General features: G+C 49.6%; 2 protein-coding genes across 2 annotated transcripts in view; one reads left to right on the top strand and one right to left on the bottom strand.

The window, feature by feature from the left end:
- The window catches only part of masp1 (MBL associated serine protease 1), a gene marked incomplete at both ends in the record, with an annotated part of 20,877 nt that extends 20,794 nt beyond the window's left edge, over window positions 1-83 (top strand). Inside the window, one exon of the mRNA XM_083914136.1 lies at window positions 1-83. This exon is cut by the window's left edge and continues 421 nt beyond it. Coding sequence (XP_083770262.1) covers window positions 1-83 — 83 coding nt within the window.
- A 7,935-nt stretch (window positions 84-8,018) lies between these two features.
- On the bottom strand, window positions 8,019-19,606 carry LOC310947344 (coagulation factor X; the record flags this gene model as incomplete). The annotated part of the gene is made up of 10 exons (XM_083914135.1): window positions 8,019-8,261; window positions 8,730-8,855; window positions 8,964-9,160; window positions 9,350-9,464; window positions 10,326-10,624; window positions 10,780-10,914; window positions 12,312-12,425; window positions 13,748-13,772; window positions 14,667-14,839; window positions 19,534-19,606. The coding sequence occupies 10 exons, from the start codon at window positions 19,604-19,606 to the stop codon at window positions 8,019-8,021; spliced, it is 1,500 nt and encodes a 499-aa protein (XP_083770261.1).
- Window positions 19,607-21,098: the final 1,492 nt, after the last annotated feature.

Below are 21,098 nucleotides of genomic sequence, written 5' to 3'. Positions count from 1 at the left end.
GCAGTCACAGGGTGTACGGAGTCTACACCCGGGTCCCTAGATACGTGGAGTGGATCCAGAACCACCTTCAGGCTGCCCCCTAGAGGTGGTACCGACCCAGACCACCACAGACCAGACCACCACAGACCACAGACCACAGACCACAGACCACAGACCACAGACCACAGACCACAGACCACAGACCAGACCACAGACCACAGACCACAGACCAGAGACCAGAGACCACAGACCAGACCACAGACCACAGACCACAGACCAGACCACAGACCAGACCACCACAGACCACAGACCAGACCACAGACCACAGACCAGACCACAGACCACAGACCAGACCACAGACCCCAGACCACAGACCAGACCACAGACCAGACCACAGACCAGACCACAGACCAGACCACAGACCACAGACCAGACCACAGACCAGACCACAGACCAGACCACAGACCACAGACCAGACCACAGACCCCAGACCACAGACCAGACCACAGACCAGACCACAGACCCCAGACCACAGACCAGACCACAGACCAGAGACCAGAGACCACAGACCAGACCACAGACCAGACCACAGACCACAGACCAGACCACAGACCAGACCACAGACCACAGACCACAGACCAGACCACAGACCAGACCACAGACCACAGACCACAGACCACAGACCAGACCACAGACCACAGACCACAGACCACAGACCACAGACCAGACCACAGACCACAGACCACAGACCACAGACCACAGACCACAGACCACAAACCAGACCACAGACCAGACCACAGACCAGACCACAGACCCCAGACCACAGACCACAGACCAGACCACAGACCAGACCACAGACCAGACCACAGACCACAGACCACAGACCACAGACCAGACCACAGACCAGACCACAGACCACAGACCAGACCACAGACCAGACCACAGACCACAGACCAGACCACAGACCCCAGACCACAGACCAGACCACAGACCAGAGACCAGAGACCACAGACCAGACCACAGACCAGACCACAGACCACAGACCAGACCACAGACCACAGACCAGACCACAGACCAGACCACAGACCACAGACCAGACCACAGACCAGACCACAGACCACAGACCACAGACCAGACCACAGACCAGACCACAGACCAGACCACAGACCCCAGACCACAGACCACAGACCAGACCACAGACCACAGACCACAGACCACAGACCACAGACCACAAACCAGAGACCATCAGGAGCTGCTGGTTCTGGTTCAGGAGCGTCTCTACAGTAGAAACAGAAACCTGAATAAAGCTAAAACTATAATTTAGATAAAAATGTTTAAAAGAGTTTAAAAATGTTTCTGACTCGACAAAAACTCAGGTTCTTCAAACCCGGGCCCAGGTCCTGGTGTCCCCCAGCCCTCACCCCCCAGCCCTCGCCCCCCAGCCCTCACCCCCCAGCCCTCACCCCCCCAGCCCTCACCCTCCAGCCCTCGCCCCCCAGCCCTCACCCTCCAGCCCTCGCCCCCCAGCCCTCACCCCCCAGCCCTCACCCTCCAGCCCTCACCCCCCAGCCCTCACCCTCCAGCCCTCGCCCCCCAGCCCTCACCCCCCAGCCCTCACCCTGTGGCGTCCGTGTGGACCCTGTGGCAGCTGTGGGGGCCCTGTGGCGTCCTTGTGGACCCTGTGGCGTCCGTGTGGGCCTTGTGGCGGCTGTGGGGGCCCTGTGGCGTCCTTGTGGACCCTGTGGCCTCCGTGTGGGCCTTGTGGCGTCAGTGGGGGCCCTGTGGCGTCCTTGTGGACCCTGTGGCCTCCGTGTGGGCCTTGTGGCGTCAGTGGGGGCCCTGTGGCGTCCTTGTGGACCCTGTGGCCTCCGTGTGGGCCTTGTGGCGTCAGTGGGGGCCCTGTGGCGTCCTTGTGGACCCTGTGGCCTCCGTGTGGGCCTTGTGGCGTCAGTGGAGGCCCTGTGGCGGCTGTTGGGGCCCTGTGGCGTCCTTGTGGACCCTGTGGCGTCCATGGTGGCCCTGTGGCGTCCGTGTGGGCCCTGTGGCGGCTATGGGGGCCCTGTGGCGTCCGTGTGGGCCCTGTGACGGCTGTGGGGGCCCTGTGGCATCCTTGTGGGCCCTGTGGCGGCTGTGGGGGCCCTGTGGCGTCCGTGTGGGCCCTGTGGCGTCCTTGTGGACCCTGTGGCGTCCGTGTGGGCCCTGTGGCGTCCGTGGGGGCCCTCTGGCATCCGTGGGGGCCCTCTGGCATCCGTGGGGGCCCTCTGGCGTCCGTGGGGGCCCTGTGGCGTCCTTGTGGACCCTGTGGCGTCCATGGGGGCCCTGTGGCGTCCTTGTGGGCCCTCCGGGGGCCCTCCGGGGGCCCTCTTGCATCCGTGGGGGCCCTGTGGCGTCCGTGTGGGCCCTCTGGGGGCCCTCTGGCGTTCCCTGATTGGTCAATCAATCAAAAATTTAATTCTTACCCGTTCTCACTCTGAGGCCAAACACCCAGGACATGCTTTTATTGTGAAATGCTCCTGAATCACAAAGGCAGATGCTTTTATTGTGAAATGCTCCTGAATCACAAAGGCAGATGCTTTTATTGTGAAATGCTCCTGAATCATAACGGCAGATGCTTTTATTGTGAAATGCTCCTGAATCACAAAGGTAGATGCTTTTATTGTGAAATGCTCCTGAATCACAAAGGCAGATGCTTTTATTGTGAAATGCTCCTGAATCACAAAGGTAGATGCTTTTATTGTGAAATGCTCCTGAATCATAAAGGCAGATGCTTTTATTGTGAAATGCTCCTGAATCAGAAAGGCAGATGCTTTTATTGTGAAATGCTCCTGAATCACAAAGGCAGATGCTTTTATTGTGAAATGCTCCTGAATCAGAAAGGCAGATGCTTTTATTGTGAAATGCTCCTGAATCACAAAGGCAGATGCTTTTATTGTGAAATGCTCCTGAATCACAAAGGTAGATGCTTTTATTGTGAAATGCTCCTGAATCATAAAGGCAGATGCTTTTATTGTGAAATGCTCCTGAATCAGAAAGGCAGATGCTTTTATTGTGAAATGCTCCTGAATCAGAAAGGCAGATGCTTTTATTGTGAAAGGTAGCTGAAGACATTAAAGTCTTTTATTTACACTTTTATATAAAAACATATTTTTATTATTCTTCATGTTTTCTTCACTTTGTGTTTTATTGTGAAAATATTAAAAATCATCTGAAATGAACTCGTTTCGTTTTTCGTGGTTTCACAAAAAAAGGTTTAAAGTTTAATAATAAAAATAAAAACAAGCCCCTCACGTGACACGAGCCCCTCACGTGACACGAGCCCCTCACGTGACACGAGCCCCTGACTAGACACAAGCCCCTCACGTGACACGAGCCCCTCACTGGACACAAGCCCCTGACTGGACACAAGCCCTCACGTGACACATGATATGATCATCGTAGTTCAGGAGAACCTGCCTGAGTGAGTGACAGCTGAGGGGGCGGGGCTTCTTTATTATTATACATTTCATAATCAAACGTTTGTTCGTGTTTCTGTTTAATCTGAATAAATCATGAAATGATGTCATCAGAAATACAATCAGCTGAAGAGATGACGTGACACAAGCCCCTGACGTGACACAAGCCCCTGACATGACACGAGCCCCTCACGTGACACAAGCCCCTGATGTGACACAAGCCCTGACATGACTTGACAGAAGTGACGCAATAGTTTGTTTTACTTTATTGAATCATAACGTACTCTTCCCCTCAGTCTGGTCTCACACACACACACACACACACACAGACACACACACACACACAGACACACACACACACACACACACACAGACACACACACACACACAGACAAGACAAAAATCTGCAACCTTAATAAAATAACAGAGGGTCAGGTGATGACATCATCCAGCTGGAGGGACGTCCTATTGGACGAGGAGCAGATGGCAGGACATTGTCTTCACTGACCAGGACGTGATTAATGTGTCCCTGAACCAATGACAAGCCCCTGACGTGACACAAGCCCCTGAGGTGACACCAGCCCCTGAGGTGACACAAGCCCCTGAGGTGACACGCTGGAATTTGAGAGTGGCTTTGCAACAACAGCTGCGTTTAATGTTTTGTTGAATTGTTGAGGTGGTTGGATGGTATTGGTTCTGTAATCACGTCCTGGTGTGTGTGTGTGTGTGTGTGTGTGTGTGTGTGTGTATGTGAGACCTGACTGAGGGGAAATGCATGTTCTTTTTCAATGAAGTAAAACAAACTATTGCGTCAAGTGTGAGGATTGTGTCACGTCAGGGGCTCGTGTCACGTTAGGGGCTTGTGTCACCTCAGGGGATGGTGTCATGTCAGGGGCTTTTGTCATCTATTCAGCTGAATGTGTTTCTGATGACACCATTTCATGATTTGGGGGGCTGACCAATCAGAGAGCAGCATTCACACATCAGACTGATTTCAAAATAACGCTTTAACTGAACTCAGTTTCCTGTTTGATCCCAAAAAGACGAAGAGTTTCATAAACTTTATTATTAAAAGAACGGAAACACAAAACAACGTCTGATTATGAAATTTAATAATGTGATAATAAAGAAGCCCCGCCCCCTCAGAGGGGGCAGGCAGGTTCTCCTGCAACGATGATGCTTTCTTGTGTCATGTCAGGGGCTTGTGTCATGTGAGGGGCTTGTGTCACGTCAGTGGTTTGTGCTCCAGGCTGGATGGTATTGGTTCAGGGACACGTTAATCCCGTGTGTGTGTGTGACTGAGGGGAAATGAATGTTCATTTTCAATAAAGTAAAATAAAACTATTGCATCACTTCTGTCACGTCAGGGGCTTGTGTCAAGTCAGGGGCTTATGTCATGTCGGGGGCTTGTGTCAAGGGAGGGGCTTGTGCACCAGGGCTGGATTGTATTGTTTCAGGGACACGTTACTCACATGTGTGTACGTGTGTGTGTGTGTGAGACCTGACTGAGGGGAAATGCATGTTCGTTTTCAATGAAGTAAAAAAAAACTATTGCGTCACTTCTGTCACGTCAGGGGCTTGTGTCATGTCAGGGGCTTGTGTCATGTCGGGGGCTTGTGTCACATCAGGGGCTTGTGTCATGTCAGGGGCTTATGTCACGTCAGGGGCTTGTGTCACGTCAGGGGCTTGTGTCATGTGAGGGGCTTGTGTCACGTCAGGGGCTTGTGTCACGTCAGGGGCTTGTGTCATGTAATTTACCTGAATGTGTTTCTGATGACATCATTTCATGATTTTGGTGGCTGACCAATCAGAGAGCAGCATTTGTACCTCAGACTGATTTCAAAATAAAAGCTTTAACTGAACTCAGTTTCCTGTTTGATCCCAAAATAAAAACTTTATTCAGATTAAACGAACAGAAACACGAACAAACATCTGATTATGAAATTTGTGATAAAGAAGCCCCGCCCCCTCAGCTGTCACTCAGGCAGGTTCTCCTTTCATGTGTCACGTCAGGGGCTTGTGTCAGGTCAGGGGCTTGTGTCACATCAAGGGCTTGTGTCAGGTCAGGGGCTTGTGTCAATCAGAGAGCAGCATTTGTACCTCAGACTGATTTCAAAATCCAGGCTTTGACTGAACTCAGTTTCCTGTTTGATCCCAAAATAAAAGACGAAGAGTTTTATGAACTTTATTCAGATTAAAGGAACAAAAAACAAACAAACGTCTGATTATGAAATTTAAAGAACCCCAAGAACTGCAGGAGAACAACGATGATGCTTTCTTACAATTCAGTAGGTTTCCTCACACTTTCGGCTTGTGTCATGTGAGGGGCTTGTGTCACGTGAGGGGCTTGTGTCAAGGGAGGGGCTTGTGTCAAGGGAGGGGCTTGTGCACTGGGGCTGGATGGTATTGGTTCAGGGTCTGTAATCACGGCCTGGGTGTGTGTGTGAGACCTGAAATGCATGTGTAAATGTATGGGGCTTGTGTCACGTAAGGGGCTTTTGTCACGTCAAGGGCTTGTGTCATGTAAGGGACTTTTGTCACGTCAAGGGCTTGTGTCACGTCAGGGGCTTTTTGTCACGTCAAGGGCTTGTGTCATGTCAGGGGCTAGTGTCATGTGAGGGGCTTGTGTCATGTAATTAAGCTGAATGTGTTTCTGATGACATAATTTCATGATTTTGGGGGCTGACCAATCAGAGAGCAGCATTTGTACCTCAGACTGATTTCAAAATAAAAGCTTTGACTGAACTCAGTTTCCTGTTTGATCCCAAAATAAAAGACAGAGTTTCTTAAACTTTATTCAGATTAAACAGAAACACAAAACAAACACAAACAAACGTCTGATTATGAAATTTAAAGAACCTCAAGAACTGCAGGAGAACAAGGATGATGCTTTCTTACAAATCACACTTTCGGCTTGTGTCACGTCAGGGGCTTGTGTCACGTGAGGGGCTTGTGTCAAGAGAGGTGCGCCGGGGCTGGATGGTATTGGTTCAGGGACACGTTAATCCCGTGTGTGTGTGTGTGTGTGACTGAGGGGAAATGCTTGTTCGTTTTCAATAAAGTAAAAAAAATCTATTGCATCACTTCTGTCAAGTGAGGGGCTTGTGTCACGTCAGGGGCTTGTGTCACGCCAGGGGCTTGTGTCCAGTGAGGGGCTTGTGTCCAGTGAGGGGCTTGTGTCATGTCAGGGGCTTGTGTCACGTCAGGGGCTTGTGTCACGTCAGGGGCTTGGTGTCAAGTTAAAAAAATAAAGGCTTTGACTGAACTCAGTTTCCTGTTTGATCCCAAAATAAAAGACGAAGAGTTTTATAAACTTTATTCAGATTAAACAGAAACACAAAACAACATCTGATTATGAAATTTAAAGAACTGCAGGAGAACAAAGATGATACTTTCATACAAATCAGTAGGTTTCCTCACACTCTCGGCTTGTGTCACGTGAGGGGCTTGTGTCACGTCAGGGGCTTGTGTCATGGGAGGGGTTTGTGCACTGGGGCTGGATGGTATTGGTTCAGGGTCTGTAATCTGGGTGCCTGGGTGTGTGAGACCTGACTGAGGGGAAATGCATGTGTATAGGGCTTGTGTCACGCCAGGGGATTTTGTCACGTTAAGGGCTTGTGTCACGTCAAGGGCTTGTGTCATGTGAGGGGCTTGTGTCACGTCAGGGGCTTGTGTCATGTCAGGGGCTAGTGTCATGTGAGGGGCTTGTGTCATGTCAGGGGCTTGTGTCATGTGAGGGGCTTGTGTCACGTCAGGGGCTTGTGTCACGTCAGGGGCTTGTGTCACGTAATTTAGCTGAATGTGTTTCTGATGACATCATTTCATGATTTTGGGGGCTGACCAATCAGAGAGCAGCATTTGTACCTCAGACTGATTTCAAAATAAAAGCCCTGACTGAACTCAGTTTCCTGTTTGATCCCAAAATAAAAGACAGAGTTTCATAAACTTCATTATTAAACGTACAAAAAACAAACAAACGTCTGATTATGAAATTTAAAGAACTGCAGGAGAACAAGGATGATGCTTTCTTACAAATCACACTTTCGGCTTGTGTCACGTGAGGGGCTTGTGTCACGTGAGGGGCTTGTGTCAAGAGAGGTGCGCCGGGGCTGGATGGTATTGGTTCAGGGACACGTTAATCCCGTGTGTGTGTGTGTGTGTGTGTGTGTGTGTGTGACTGAGGGGAAATGCTTGTTCTTTTTCAAAGTAAAAAAAAAAAATCTATTGCATCACTTCTGTCAAGTGAGGGGCTTGTGTCACATCAGGGGCTTGTGTCACGTCAGGGGCTTCTGTCATGTCAAGGGCTTGTGTCCAGTAAGGGGCTTCTGTCATGTCAGGGGCTTCTGTCATGTCAGGGGCTTCTGTCATGTCAGGGGCTTTTGTCCAGTGAGAGGCTTCTGTCATGTCAGAGGCTTGTGTCATGTCAGTGTCTTGTGTCACGTCAGGGGCTTCTGTCATGTCAGGGGCTTCTGTCATGTCAGGGGCTTGTGTCACGTCAGGGGCTTCTGTCATGTCAGGGGCGTAGAAAGTGTCTGGAGCCCAGGAGAGGAACCGGGACCCCTCCTGCCCCCGTGTGTGGGCGGGGCCTCAGCTCCGGGTGCCGTTCAGGTCCTGCCTCTCCATGGTGTCTCTGATCCAGCTCAGGAAGTTCCCCAGCCGGGTGTAGACCCCGTACTTTCCTGTGGCGGCACATTTCTCCCCCCAGCTCACGACGCCGGTCAGGAACCAGGTCCCCCTGTAGTTCACCACGAAGGGCCCCCCACTGTCCCCGCTGCAGGCGTCCACGGCCACGTCCAGGTACCCGGCACAGAACATGTTGTCTGTGATCACCTGCAGGAAGACACGCCGCCATGTTAGAGACACCGCCTCTGATCCTGGATCAGGTCTCAGGGCAGCAGCTCCAGCCTCTGATCCTGGATCAGGTCTCAGGGGCAGCAGCTCCAGCCTCTGATCCTGGATCAGGTCTCAGGGGCAGCAGCTCCAGCCTCTGATCCTGGATCAGGTCTCAGGGGCAGCAGCTCCAGCCTCTGATCCTGGATCAGGTCTCAGGGGCAGCAGCTCCAGCCTCTGATCCTGGATCAGGTCTCAGGGGCAGCAGCTCCAGCCTCTGATCCTGGATCAGGTCTCGGGGGCAGCAGCTCCAGCCTCTGATCCTGGATCAGGTCTCGGGGGCAGCAGCTCCAGCCTCTGATCCTGGATCAGGTCTCAGGGGCAGCAGCTCCAGCCTCTGATCCTGGATCAGGTCTCAGGGGCAGCAGCTCCAGCCTCTGATCCTGGATCAGGTCTCGGGGGGATCACCTGGTCGGTGGAGGCGGTGCAGTCTCTGTAGCTGACCACGGGGAGCGTCACCTTCCTGAGGAAGCGGGAGGACCGTCCCAGGTGGCGAGTGAGTCCCCAGCCCGTCACCACGCCGCGGTTATCCTCCTGCAACACACACACACACACACACACACACACACACACACACACACACACACTGTCAGCTGCGGTCTGAGCTGTCCTGGAAACCGTCGGTTTGAGCCCAGCTGAGACCTTCAGCAGGTACTTGGAGAGGTGGGGGTCGGGCAGGCAGGCGGGGACGGCGGTGGGCCCCCGGGTCACGGGCCGGACCAGGAGCAGCAGCGCCAGGTCGCTGTCGAAGGTGAAGGGGTGGAAGTGAGGGTGGACGAACGCCTGCTGCACCTTTATCACCTGCTCACCGGGATCAGGACGCCGCTTATCATGGTCACCTGCACACACACACACACACACACACACACACACACACACACACACACACACACACACACATACACGCACACACACACGCACACACACACACACACAGAGCCACACACACACACACACACACACATGTATTCATATACAGTAGTGGGTCAGTGGAGCCGTGCTCCTGGTCCTGGTCCTGGGTCACTGACCTACAGTCACGTGGTCCACCGTCTCCTCGAGGCAGTGAGCCGCAGAGACCACCCAACGATCTGAGACCAGAGTCCCTCCACAGAACCCGTAACCATCAGACCTGTGGAGCAGCACCTGGGGACCACACGGACCATCATCTGCACCACAAACACACACTCTAGGAGCATAAACGTGTGTTAAAGTGTCCTCTAGGAGCATAAACGTGTGCTAAAGTGTCCTCTAGGAGCATAAACATGTGTTAAAGTGTCCTCTAGGAGCATAAACGTGTGCTAAAGTGTCCTCTAGGAGCATAAACATGTGTTAAAGTGTCCTCTAGGAGCATAAACGTGTGCTAAAGTGTCCTCTAGGAGCATAAACGTGTGTTAAAGTGTCCTCTAGGAGCATAAACGTGTGTTAAAGTGTCCTCTAGGAGCATAAACGTGTGCTAAAGTGTCCTCTAGGAGCATAAACGTGTGTTAAAGTGTCCTCTAGGAGCATTAACGTAGTTAAAGTGTCCTCTAGGAGCATAAACGTGTGTTAAAGTGTCCTCTAGGAGCATAAACGTGTGTTAAAGTGTCCTCTAGGAGCATTAACGTAGTTAAAGTGTCCTCTAGGAGCATAAACGTGTGTTAAAGTGTCCTCTAGGAGCATAAACGTGTGTTAAAGTGTCCTCTAGGAGCATAAATGTGTGTTAAAGTGTCCTCTAGGAGCATAAACGTGTGTTAAAGTGTCCTCTAGGAGCATAAACGTGTGTTAAAGTGTCCTCTAGGAGCATAAACGTGTGTTAAAGTGTCCTCTAGGAGCATAAACGTGTGTTAAAGTGTCCTCTAGGAGCATAAACATGTGTTAAAGTGTCCTCTAGGAGCATAAACGTGTGTTAAAGTGTCCTCTAGGAGCATAAACGTGTGCTAAAGTGTCCTCTAGGAGCATAAACATGTGTTAAAGTGTCCTCTAGGAGCATAAACGTGTGTTAAAGTGTCCTCTAGGTGTTCACACCTGCCACGGACTCCCTCCTGGTTTCTCCAGGGCTCCGCCCACAATGCGGGGCGTGACCCCCGTGGCTCCTCCCCCGTCCTCCGCCCTCAGCTCTGTCTCATTAACAGACGTCCTGTTGTCCGTCATCAGCTCCTCGTCCGTCTCCGTCAGGTTCAGATGAGGCGCCCAGCTGTCAGTGCTGTTGTCATCCAACATGGCGTCCGTCTCCACGGTGACGTTGAGTCGCTCAGAGTGACGCCACAGAGAGCGGCTTCCGTACAACCTCAGCGCTATGTCCTGACGACCACAGGCGAAGGACACTGGACACAAAGACGTAAAGACGTAAAGACGTGAAGACGGACTGAACACATGTCAGCGGCGGCGGCGGCGGCGGCGGCGGCGGCGGCGGCGGCGGTGGCGGCGGTGGTGGCGTTGGCGGCGGCGGTCTCAGTAGAACGGCGGTTCTGGGCGTTACCGGTCTGGGAGCAGCTGCGTCCGTCAGGGTCCAGACTGAACCCGTCCGCACAGCCGCACTGGACCCCGGCTCCGCCCACCAGGTCTCTGCAGTACTGCATACAGCCGCCGTTTCTATAGCGACACTCCAACACATCTGCACACAAGAGTCCTTAGTTACTTCACACTGTCGCCATAGCAACAACAAGACCTGAACCTGATGGTTCCTCTCATCTGGGACTCTTTTCTGATTCTTCTGACGGTGTGAACAGAACTAGTCCCAAACAAAGATGGAGGACAGGATCAAACAAAGATGGAGGACAGGATCAAACAAAGATGGAGGACAGGATCAAACAAAGATGGAGGACAGAATCAAACAAAGATGGAGGACAGAATCAAAACAAAGATGGAGGACAGGATCAAAACAAAGATGGAGGACAGAATCAAACAAAGATGGAGGACAGGATCAAACAAAGATGGAGGACAGGATCAAACAAAGATGGAGGACAGAATCAAACAAAGATGGAGGACAGAATCAAAACAAAGATGGAGGACAGTCCCAAACAAAGATGGAGGACAGGATCAAACAAAGATGGAGGACAGGATCAAACAAAGATGGAGGACAGGATCAAACAAAGATGGAGGACAGGATCAAACAAAGATGGAGGACAGGATCAAACAAAGATGGAGGACAGGATCAAACAAAGATGGAGGACAGAATCAAACAAAGATGGAGGACAGAATCAAAACAAAGATGGAGGACAGGATCAAAACAAAGATGGAGGACAGAATCAAACAAAGATGGAGGACAGGATCAAACAAAGATGGAGGACAGGATCAAACAAAGATGGAGGACAGAATCAAACAAAGATGGAGGACAGAATCAAAACAAAGATGGAGGACAGGATCAAACAAAGATGGAGGACAGGATCAAAACAAAGATGGAGGACAGAATCAAAACAAAGATGGAGGACAGGATCAAAACAAAGATGGAGGACAGAATCAAACAAAGATGGAGGACAGAATCAAAACAAAGATGGAGGACAGGATCAAAACAAAGATGGAGGACAGAATCAAAACAAAGATGGAGGACAGGTTGTCAGGTCTTGTTTACCTGAGGTGCAGGTCTTGTTTACCTGAGTCACAGGTCTTGTTTACCTGAGGTGCAGGTGTTGTTTACCTGAGTCACAGGTGTTGTTTACCTGAGTCACAGGTCTTGTTTACCTGAGGCGCAGGTGTTGTTTACCTGAGGCGCAGGTCTTGTTTACCTGAGGCGCAGGTCTTGTTTACCTGAGGCGCAGGTGTTGTTTACCTGAGGCGCAGGTGTTGTTTACCTGAGTCACAGGTGTTGTTTACCTGAGGCGCAGGTGTTGTTTACCTGAGGCGCAGGTCTTGTTTACCTGAGGTGCAGGTGTTGTTTACCTGAGGCGCAGGTGTTGTTTACCTGAGGCGCAGGTCTTGTTTACCTGAGGTGCAGGTGTTGTTTACCTGAGGCGCAGGTGTTGTTTACCTGAGGCGCAGGTGTTGTTTACCTGAGGCGCAGGTGTTGTTTACCTGAGGCGCAGGTCTTGCCGTGGTACTGAGGGGAGCACAGACACAGGAAGTCCCCTCGGTCCAGGGTGCACATGCCTCCGTTCAGACAGGGGTTCGTCCGACAGGGGTTCAGATCTACGACACAAACCAGAGACACTCGAACTCATCACGACTCGCCCCTGCAGGTGGAGTGATGTCATCAGGTACAGTGATGTCATCAGGTACAGTGATGTCATCATCTACAGTGATGTCATCATATACAGTGATGTCATCATATACAGTGATGTCATCAGGTACAGTGATGTCATCATATACAGTGATGTCATCATATACAGTGATGTCATCATATACAGTGATGTCATCATCTGCAGTGATGTCATCATCTACAGTGATGTCATCATATACAGTGATGTCATCAGGTACAGTGATGTCATCAGGTACAGTGATGTCATCATATACAGTGATGTCATCAGGTACAGTGATGTCATCAGGTACAGTGATGTCATCATCTACAGTGATGTCATCATCTACAGTGATGTCATCATATACAGTGATGTCATCATATACAGTGATGTCATCAGGTACAGTGATGTCATCAGGTACAGTGATGTCATCAGGTACAGTGATGTCATCAGGTACAGTGATGTCATCAGGTACAGTGATGTCATCATCTACAGTGATGTCATCATATACAGTGATGTCATCAGGTACAGTGATGTCATCATATACAGTGATGTCATCATATACAGTGATGTCATCATCTACAGTGATGTCATCATATACAGTGGTGTCATCATATACAGTGATGTCATCAGGTACAGTGATGTCATCATATACAGTGGTGTCATCAGGTACAGTGATGTCATCATATACAGTGATGTCATCAGGTAGACTGCTACATCGAGTGGCGTGCAGCTGCAGCCTCGAAGCAGAAGCCCCTAACGTGACAGAAGCCCCTGACGTGACGGAAGCCCCTGACATGACGGAAGCCCCTGACGTGACAGAAGCCCCTGACGTGACGGAAGCCCCTGACATGACGGAAGCCCCTGACGTGACAGAAGTGACGTAGAAAACCAGGAATGATGTTTTTTTCAAACATTTAAGAACAAGTTAAACGTTGCTACATCGATAATGTTGCCTAGCTAACTACGAGCTAACTAGCATTCTGCTACCACATTATCAGCAGCACTTCTTCTGGCGCCCGTTCTGGATCCTGAGACTCTTCACGAATGTTGCACCAACATGAACGAGGCAACATTATGAACGTACGCTGATGATGTTGCCTTGTTTTTAAACGTCTCCATTAACTGAACGACCTGGAGTCCGAAGCGTCCGGCTGAACGTTTGTTTCACTGTAACTTTTAAAAGTGTTTTAACCTCAGAGTCTTTTCATGGACTCCAGAACCAGTGAGTTTGGACCCGGTTGGATTCATCATGTTCAGGACGGATGTACTCACTTGTGTATCGGTACCAGAACTCCAGCTGTGGAACAACAGACACAGTTAGTGGAGGAGGTTCAGGTTCTGGTTCTTCAGTCACAGAGTTCTGGTTCTACTGTCAGGAGGTTCTGGTTCTACAGTCACAGAGTTCTGGTTCTACAGTCAAAGAGTTCTGGTTCTACATTCAGGAGGTTCTGGTTCTACAGTCAGGAGGTTCTGGTTCTACAGTCACAGAGTTCTGGTTCTACTGTCAGGAGGTTCTGGTTCTACTGTCACAGAGTTCTGGTTCTACAGTCAGGAGGTTCTGGTTCTACAGTCAGGGGGTTCTGGTTCTACAGTCAGGAGGTTCAGGTTCTACAGTCAGGAGGTTCTGGTTCTACTGTCACAGAGTTCTGGTTCTACAGTCAGGAGGTTCTGGTTCTACAGTCAGGGGGTTCTGGTTCTACAGTCAGGAGGTTCTGGTTCTACTGTCAGGGGGTTCTGGTTCTACAGTCAGGAGGTTCTGGTTCTACAGTCAGGAGGTTCTGGTTCTACTGTCACAGAGTTCTGGTTCTACAGTCAGAGAGGTTCTGGTTCTACAGTCACAGAGTTCTGGTTCTACAGTCAGAGAGGTTCTGGTTCTACAGTCACAGAGTTCTGGTTCTACTGTCACAGAGTTCTGGTTCTACAATCACAGAGTTCTGGTTCTACAGTCAGGGGGTTCTGGTTCTACAGTCACAGAGTTCTGGTTCTACAGTCAGGAGGTTCTGGTTCTACAGTCACAGAGTTCTGGTTCTACAGTCAGAGAGTTCTGGTTCTACAGTCAGGAGGTTCTGGTTCTACAGTCAGAGAGTTCTGGTTCTACAGTCACAGAGTTCTTGAGGACCCTCAGAACATGAGTCTGTGGTTCTGCGGTGGGGTCCCGGGCCTCAGCTTGGACCACAGCGCTCCCTCGTACCGTCTTCTCTTTGGTCTGGAAGATCTCGGCCGCCTCCTCCTGGGAGCACGCCTCCTCGTTGCACTCCCTCTCCAGGTCTCCAGGTAACATCTCCTCCATGAAGAGCGAGTTGGCTCTGCGCCTCCTGGAGGAGGAACCGAAGACCCGGCCTGCCGACGGGCGGTCCAGGAACACTGAGGGGTGGACAGAATAACGGAAACACTCAACCTGCAGCTGCAACGCTTAAAGAACGAATCAGAGCGGACGACACTAAAGCTCTGACCTGCTCCAGCGTTGTGTTTGCGTGTAAAGGTAAAAACACTAAAGTGAACTCTGATCTGCTCCAGCATTGTGTTTGCGTGTAAAGGTAAAAACACTAAAGTGAGCTCTGATCTGCTCCAGCGTTGTGTTTGCGTGTAAAGGTAAAAACACTAAAGTGAGCTCTGATCTGCTCCAGCGTTGTGTTTGCGTGTAAAGGTAAAAACACTAAAGTGAGCTCTGATCTGCTCCAGCGTTGTGTTTGCGTGTAAAGGTAGAAACACTAAAGTGAGCTCTGATCTGCTCCGGCGTTGTGTTTGCGTGTAAAGGTAGAAACACTAAAGTGAGCTCTGATCTGCTCCAGCGTTGTGTTTGCGTGTAAAGGTAGAAACACTAAAGCTCTGATCTGCTCCAGCGTTGTGTTTGCGTGTAAAGGTAAAAACACTAAATTGAGCTCTGATCGGCTCCAGCGTTGTGTTTGCGTGTAAAGGTAAAAACACTAAAGTGAGCTCTGATCTGCTCCAGCGTTGTGTTTGCGTGTAAAGGTAAAAACACTAAAGTGAGCTCTGATCTGCTCCGGCGTTGTGTTTGCGTGTAAAGGTAAAAACACTAAAGTGAGCTCTGATCTGCTCCAGTGTTGTGTTTGCGTGTAAAGGTAGAAACACTAAAGCTCTGATCTGCTCCAGCGTTGTGTTTGCGTGTAAAGGTAGAAACACTAAAGTGAGCTCTGATCTGCTCCAGCGTTGTGTTTGCGTGTAAAGGTAGAAACACTAAAGTGAGCTCTGATCTGCTCCAGCGTTGTGTTTGCGTGTAAAGGTAAAAACACTAAAGCGAGCTCTGATCTGCTCCAGCGTTGTGTTTGCGTGTAAAGGTAGAAACACTAAAGTGAGCTCTGATCTGCTCCAGCGTTGTGTTTGCGTGTAAAGGTAAAAACACTAAAGTGAGCTCTGATCTGCTCCAGCGTTGTGTTTGCGTGTAAAGGTAGAAACACTACAGTGAGCTCTGATCTGCTCCAGCGTTGTGTTTGCGTGTAAAGGTAGAAACACTAAAGTGAGCTCTGATCTGCTCCAGCGTTGTGTTTGCGTGTAAAGGTAAAAACACTAAAGTGAGCTCTGATCTGCTCCAGCGTTGTGTTTGCGTGTAAAGGTAGAAACACTACAGTGAGCTCTGATCTGCTCCAGCGTTGTGTTTGCGTGTAAAGGTAGAAACACTAAAGTGAGCTCTGATCTGCTCCAGCGTTGTGTTTGCGTGTAAAGGTACAAACACTAAAGCTCTGATCTGCTCCAGCGTTGTGTTTGCGTGTAAAGGTAGAAACACTAAAGTGAGCTCTGACCTGCTCCAGCATTGTGTTTGCGTGTAAAGGTAAAAACACTAAAGTGAGCTCTGATCTGCTCCAGCGTTGTGTTTGCGTGTAAAGGTAAAAACACTAAAGTGAGCTCTGATCTGCTCCAGCGTTGTGTTTGCGTGTAAAGGTAGAAACACTAAAGTGAGCTCTGATCTGCTCCAGCGTTGTGTTTGCGTGTAAAGGTAAAAACACTAAAGTGAGCTCTGATCTGCTCCAGCGTTGTGTTTGCGTGTAAAGGTAAAAACACTAAAGCTCTGATCTGCTCCGGCGTTGTGTTTGCGTGTAAAGGTAGAAACACTAAAGTGAGCTCTGACCTGCTCCAGCGTTGTGTTTGCGTGTAAAGGTAAAAACACTAAAGTGAGCTCTGATCTGCTCCAGCGTTGTGTTTGCGTGTAAAGGTAGAAACACTACAGTGAGCTCTGATCTGCTCCAGCGTTGTGTTTGCGTGTAAAGGTAGAAACACTAAAGTGAGCTCTGATCTGCTCCAGCGTTGTGTTTGCGTGTAAAGGTACAAACACTAAAGCTCTGATCTGCTCCAGCGTTGTGTTTGCGTGTAAAGGTAGAAACACTAAAGTGAGCTCTGACCTGCTCCAGCATTGTGTTTGCGTGTAAAGGTAAAAACACTAAAGTGAGCTCTGATCTGCTCCAGCGTTGTGTTTGCGTGTAAAGGTAAAAACACTAAAGTGAGCTCTGATCTGCTCCAGCGTTGTGTTTGCGTGTAAAGGTAGAAACACTAAAGTGAGCTCTGATCTGCTCCAGCGTTGTGTTTGCGTGTAAAGGTAAAAACACTAAAGTGAGCTCTGATCTGCTCCAGCGTTGTGTTTGCGTGTAAAGGTAAAAACACTAAAGTCTGATCTGCTCCAGCGTTGTGTTTGCGTGTAAAGGTAGAAACACTAAAGTGAGCTCTGATCTGCTCCAGCGTTGTGTTTGTGTGTAAAGGTAAAAACACTAAAGTGAGCTCTGATCTGCTCCAGCGTTGTGTTTGCGTGTAAAGGTAAAAACACTAAAGTGTGCTCTGATCTGCTCCAGCGTTGTGTTTGCGTGTAAAGGTAAAAACACTAAAGTGAGCTCTGATCTGCTCCAGCGTTGTGTTTGCGTGTAAAGGTAGAAACACTAAAGTGAGCTCTGATCTGCTCCAGCGTTGTGTTTGCGTGTAAAGGTAGAAACACTAAAGCTCTGATCTGCTCCAGCGTTGTGTTTGCGTGTAAAGGTAGAAACACTAAAGTGAGCTCTGATCTGCTCCAGCGTTGTGTTTGCGTGTAAAGGTAAAAACACTAAAGTGAGCTCTGATCTGCTCCAGCGTTGTGTTTGCGTGTAAAGGTAAAAACACTAAAGTGAGCTCTGATCTGCTCCAGCGTTGTGTTTGCGTGTAAAGGTAAAAACACTAAAGTGAGCTCTGATCTGCTCCAGCGTTGTGTTTGCGTGTAAAGGTAAAAACACTAAAGTGAGCTCTGATCTGCTCCAGCGTTGTGTTTGCGTGTAAAGGTAAAAACACTAAATTGAGCTCTGATCGGCTCCAGCGTTGTGTTTGCGTGTAAAGATAAAAACACTAAAGCTCTGCTCTGATCTGCTCCAGCGTTGTGTTTGCGTGTAAAGGTAAAAACACTAAAGTGAGCTCTGAGCTGCTCCAGCGTTGTGTTTGCGTGTAAAGGTAAAAACACTAAAGTGAGCTCTGATCTGCTCCAGCGTTGTGTTTGCGTGTAAAGGTAAAAACACTAAAGTGAGCTCTGATCTGCTCCAGCATTGTGTTTGCGTGTAAAGGTAAAAACACTAAAGTGAGCTCTGATCTGCTCCAGCGTTGTGTTTGCGTGTAAAGGTAAAAACACTAAAGTGAGCTCTGATCTGCTCCAGCGTTGTGTTTGCGTGTAAAGGTAGAAACACTAAAGCTCTGATCTGCTCCAGCGTTGTGTTTGCGTGTAAAGGTAAAAACACTAAAGTGAGCTCTGGTCTGCTCCAGCGTTGTGTTTGCGTCTAAAGGTAAAAACACTAAAGTGAGCTCTGATCTGCTCCAGCGTTGTGTTTGCGTGTAAAGGTAAAAACACTAAAGCTCTGCTCTGATCTGCTCCAGCGTTGTGTTTGCGTGTAAAGGTAAAAACACTAAAGCTCTGATCTGCTCCAGCGTTGTGTTTGCGTGTAAAGGTAAAAACACTAAAGTGAGCTCTGATCTGCTCCAGCGTTGTGTTTGCGTGTAAAGGTAAAAACACTAAAGTGAGCTCTGATCTGCTCCAGCGTTGTGTTTGCGTGTAAAGGTAAAAACACTAAAGTGAGCTCTGATCTGCTCCGGCGTTGTGTTTGCGTGTAAAGGTAAAAACACTAAAGTGAGCTCTGATCTGCTCCGGCGTTGTGTTTGCGTGTAAAGGTAAAAACACTAAAGTGAGCTCTGATCTGCTCCAGCGTTGTGTTTGCGTGTAAAGGTAAAAACACTAAAGTGAGCTCTGATCTGCTCCAGCGTTGTGTTTGCGTGTAAAGGTAGAAACACTAAAGTGAGCTCTGATCTGCTCCAGCGTTGTGTTTGCGTGTAAAGGTAAAAACACTAAAGTGAGCTCTGATCTGCTCCAGCGTTGTGTTTGCGTGTAAAGGTAAAAACACTAAAGTGAGCTCTGATCTGCTCCAGCGTTGTGTTTGCGTGTAAAGGTAAAAACACTAAAGTGAGCTCTGATCTGCTCCAGCGTTGTGTTTGCGTGTAAAGGTAAAAACACTAAAGCGAGCTCTGATCTGCTCCAGCGTTGTGTTTGCGTGTAAAGGTAGAAACACTAAAGTGAGCTCTGATCTGCTCCGGCGTTGTGTTTGCGTGTAAAGGTAAAAACACTAAAGTGAGCTCTGATCTGCTCCGGCGTTGTGTTTGCGTGTAAAGGTAAAAACACTAAAGTGAGCTCTGATCTGCTCCAGCGTTGTGTTTGCGTGTAAAGGTAGAAACACTAAAGTGAGCTCTGATCTGCTCCAGCGTTGTGTTTGCGTGTAAAGGTAAAAACACTAAAGTGAGCTCTGATCTGCTCCAGCGTTGTGTTTGCGTGTAAAGGTAAAAACACTAAAGTGAGCTCTGATCTGCTCCAGCGTTGTGTTTGCGTGTAAAGGTAAAAACACTAAAGTGAGCTCTGATCTGCTCCAGCGTTGTGTTTGCGTGTAAAGGTAAAAACACTAAAGTGAGCTCTGATCTGCTCCAGCGTTGTGTTTGCGTGTAAAGGTAAAAACACTAAAGTGAGCTCTGATCTGCTCCAGCGTTGTGTTTGCGTGTAAAGGTAGAAACACTAAAGTGAGACCGCAGCAGGTCCACAGTCGTCTCACCTGAGGTCTCGGTCAGAACCGAGCAGCTGAGCAGGGTGCAGAAAGTCCAACTCAGAGCTGAGGACGGCAGCATGTCTGTTGTCTCTGTCTCCAGTTGTCTCCGCGTCCTGTTGTCTCTGTCCGTCTCCTGTGAGGACAGACTGTGTCTCCTGTGAGGACAGACTGTGTCTCCTGTTGTCTCCTGTGAGGACAGACTGTGTCTCCTGTGAGGACAGACTGTGTCTCCTGTGAGGACAGACTGTGTCTCCTGTGAGGACAGACTGTGTCTCCTGTTGTCTCCTGTGAGGACAGACTGTGTCTCCTGTGAGGACAGACTGTGTCTCCTGTGAGGACAGACTGTGTCTCCTGTGAGGACAGACTGTGTCTCCTGTGAGGACAGACTGTGTCTCCTGTGAGGACAGACTGTGTCTCCTGTGAGGACAGACTCTGGTGTCTCAGGTAAAGTCCAGCTGGTCGACTGAAGCCCAGTTCAAATATTGACACAGACGTCACAGCAGCAGCAGCGACATCAGCCCTTTCAAAATAAACCTCTGATTTAAAAAAGACACTTTTTAAAAAGTGACGCTGAATAAAAAAAGCTGAGTCAGAAACAGTGACGATGAGTTTTTATTGATGAAGGTTCAAAGTTCAGAAGTTTGACAGAAGTGAAGCTGAAGCTGCACCGTCGGTCCTGAACCGCGTCAGACGCACGAGAGGGTCCCTGAGAAGAGAGGCAGTGGTCCCCCCGCGGGCAGACCCCAGACCCTGGACCCCAGACCCCCGCCCCCAGACCCCCGCCCCCAGACCCTCAGACCCCCGCCCCCAGACCCTAGACCCCCGCCCCCAGAACCCCGTCCTCAGACCCCCGCCCCCAGACCCTCAGACCCCCGCCCCCAGACCCCCGCGGGCAGACCCCAGACCCTCAGACCCTCAGACCCCAGACCCTCAGACCCCCGCCCCCAGACCCTAGACCCCCGCCCCCAGAACCCCGTCCTCAGACCCCCGCCCCCAGACCCTCAGACCCCCGCCCCCAGACCCCCGCGGGCAGACCCCAGACCCTCAGACCCTCAGACCCCAGACCCCAGACCCCAGACCCCAGACCCCAGACCCCCGCCCTCAAACATTTAAGAGTCAAAAGTCCTGAAAAGGATCAAATGTTTGTTTTTGTGACAAAAAAATAATAAAAAAACATGAAATATGAAGATTTTCAGTGTTTTGTTTTGTGTTTTGAACAAAAAGAATAAAAGAAAAATTAAAAATATTATTCAAAATAAAAAACGTGACGGAGAAAAAGTCACAGATTTGCCTCAAAAACAAAAGTTCGTCCCAAAAATGAAGCAAACAAACGGAAACAGACAAAAATACAAAACAACGGGAGAGAAATGGACTTTTCAGCCCGAGGGAGGCGTCAACAGCTAACGAGCTAACAGGCTAACAGGCTAACGGGCTAACAAGCTAACAGGCTAACTAGTTAACGGGCTAACTAGCAAACGAGCTAACTAGCTAAGGAGCAGGCGAGCTAACGGGCTAACAAGCTAACAGGCTAGCTAGCTAACGGGATAACTACCTAACAGGCTAACTACCTA

This window comes from Echiichthys vipera, assembly GCF_963691815.1.
Source record: "Echiichthys vipera genome assembly, chromosome: 5".
Classification (NCBI taxonomy): Eukaryota; Metazoa; Chordata; class Actinopteri; order Perciformes; family Trachinidae; genus Echiichthys; species Echiichthys vipera.
The sequence above is the reverse complement of the archived record's forward strand: the minus strand, read 5'-3'. Positions and strand labels throughout refer to the sequence as shown.